The sequence below is a fragment of the Littorina saxatilis genome, linkage group LG14 (genome assembly GCF_037325665.1).
Source record: "Littorina saxatilis isolate snail1 linkage group LG14, US_GU_Lsax_2.0, whole genome shotgun sequence".
Taxonomy (NCBI): Eukaryota; Metazoa; Mollusca; class Gastropoda; order Littorinimorpha; family Littorinidae; genus Littorina; species Littorina saxatilis.
The window spans coordinates 15593472-15595971 of record NC_090258.1 but is presented as its reverse complement, the minus strand read 5'-3'; the positions used below and the strand labels follow the sequence as shown (position 1 = coordinate 15595971).

The 2500-nt window shown below is 45.5% G+C and overlaps 1 protein-coding gene across 1 annotated transcript in view; it reads left to right on the top strand.

Annotated features, from left to right (window-relative positions):
• Positions 1–372: 372 nt before the first annotated feature.
• The window catches only part of LOC138946736 (carbohydrate sulfotransferase 6-like), a 5908-nt gene continuing 3780 nt past the window's right edge, over positions 373–2500 (top strand). The window contains exons 1-3 of the mRNA XM_070318138.1: positions 373–460; positions 963–1079; positions 2040–2232. Of these exons, the coding sequence (XP_070174239.1) occupies positions 373–460; positions 963–1079; positions 2040–2232 (398 nt within the window). The remainder of the gene's footprint in view (positions 461–962; positions 1080–2039; positions 2233–2500) is intronic.

Here is a 2500-nt window from a genome sequence, read left to right as displayed (position 1 = left end):
ACACTTCACACACACACACACACTTTACACACACACAGGCAGGCAGCGAACCACTGATAGAGAAGGAGGGAGATTGAGAGAGACAGAAAGAGAGACTGAGAGAGATACAGGCAGACAGACATGCAATGAATGCTGGAAAGGGACACGCGTGAAACGGATGAAGGAGACAGACACAGCCACAGACACAGACAGGCAACGTTTCAAAAACAAAACTTGAGTCTGCTTCGAGTCGCGGTCCTATTTTGGTCAGCTTCAAGTCGTCAAGTTCCAATGACACAACTAAGTAGATTCTCAACACAGGACAAAACTTACTGCAGACGTTTCTGCAAGAAAACGATTTGTAAGAGATTTTCTTTGTGGATGAATGCAAAAATGGCAAACGTGTCACGCGAATCGCTGTTCTTTGTTGTTTTCCTTTTCAAGGTCGCCTATCTATTCGTCTTCTTGAAGGGCAGAGCAGGTCAGTTTCTTATTGCTTACCTTGTGGCTGTTATTCTTTGTGGTGATTTTGGTTGTGGTCAAGGTGGCGGTGGTGGTGATGTTGAGTGCTCCGTACTATGAATTTTAATGTTCATTTTTTTCTCATCGTTTGTAAAACGCCCTTAGATTATATTGCGTAGAATAGCGTAAGAACGTTCTATTATTAGCTTTAGTTTTGTTGAGATCATACGTATCACGAATGCTACTAACTCGAATGAACACGAAACGGACAAGACACCAGACACACAGGCACTTCATCTTTAATTGGCATAGTTACGGAGCACTTTCGAACAACTCATTGCAGGTTAGTCCCCGGAATACCTACAGCGCAGCGAATGTCCATTGAAATTCGTTAGAAAATGTTTCCATAGCGTTTTCAATTACTATAAAGGCCCACCTTCCCGATCGAATTCGTCAGCATTTAAATTGTTCTTTTCCAAATGGCGTCCTGGACAGTATCTTTTATAAGGATGACTGTTGAGGTTTTGTTTGTTTGTTTGTTTGTTGTTTGTTTTCAGAAACCCCACTAAAGCCAACAGAACTACCGAACGAAGAGCGTCTGGCAAGTCGTAAAAACACGTTTGACACAGTTAACGGAGGTAAATATTGTTCATTTAAAAAAGGCAGGCGGAGTGGCCTTGTGGATAAGACATCGGTCTCCTAATCGGAAGGTCGTGAGTTCAAATCCCGGCCGCCTGGTGGGTTAAGGGTGGAGATTTTTCCAATCTCCCAGGTCATCTTATATGCAGACCTGCTAGTGCCTTAATTATCCCCCTGTGTGTGTACACGCAAGAACACGACCAAGCGCGCACGGAAAAGATCCTGTAATCCATGTCAGAGTTCGGTGGGTTATAGAAACACAAAAATACCCAGCATGCCCCCCCCCCCCCCTCCCACCCGATAGCGGCTGCCTGGATTTTTTGTTTGCTTGTTTGCTTAACGCCCAGCCGACCACGAAGGGCCATATCAGGGCGGTGCTGCTTTGACATATAACGTGCGCCACACACAAGACAGAAGTCGCAGCACAGGCTTCATGTCTCACCCAGTTACATTATTCTGACACCGGACCAACCAGTCCTAGCACTAACCCCATAATGCCAGACGCCAGGCGGAGCAGCCACTAGATTGCCAATTTTAAAGTCTTAGGTATGACCCGGCCGGGGTTCGAACCCACGACCTCCCGCTCACTGGGCGGACGCCTTACCACTAGGCCAACCGTGCCGGTGGCTGCCTGAATGGCGGGGTTAAAACCGTCATACATGTAAAATCCCGCTCGTGCAAAAACATGAGTGAACGTGGGAGTTTCAGCCCATGAACGAATTAAGTTCATTTAAAAATCTCTCTCTCTCTCTCTCTCTCTCTCTCTCTCTCTCTCTCTCTCTCTCTCGTTCAAAAGCATTTAATTATGAAGTTCGTACATTTACAATATCACGGTTTTGTGACTGGAAACGTTTGAGGCTCGAAGTCTGTCGCACATGCATGATCTTAAAAAAAAGTATTTCCAAAAAAAATGTCAATTGCTAAAACTATTCACTCATTTCCCTTACATTTGTTTTCAGTGCATAACGTCAATAATGCCTCTAAAGCGGAAGTGAACCTGATTCTCTTGACCTACGTGCGCAGTGGCTCTTCCTTCACCGGTGACCTCCTGAACCATCACCCGGAAGTATTCTACGTGTACGAGCCTTTGTACCCGGTCAAATGGTACTTCTCCAGAGGAGAGCCCGCTTCGTTTCTTCATAGACCGCCGCTGTAGGGGTATAATTTATATAAACGTATTTAAGAGAGAGAGAGAGAGAGAGACAGAGAGAGACAGAGACAGAGAGACAGAGACAGAGAGAGAGAGAGAGACAGAGTGAAAGAGAGAGAGTGAGAGACAGACAGAGACAGACAAACAGACAGACAGACAGAGAGAAAGAGAGAGAGAGAGAGAGAGAGAGAGAGAGAGAGAGAGAGAGAGAGAGAGAGCGAGATGATATCAGACACTAATGACGTTAGATAAGACAATGAGAAAGAGAGC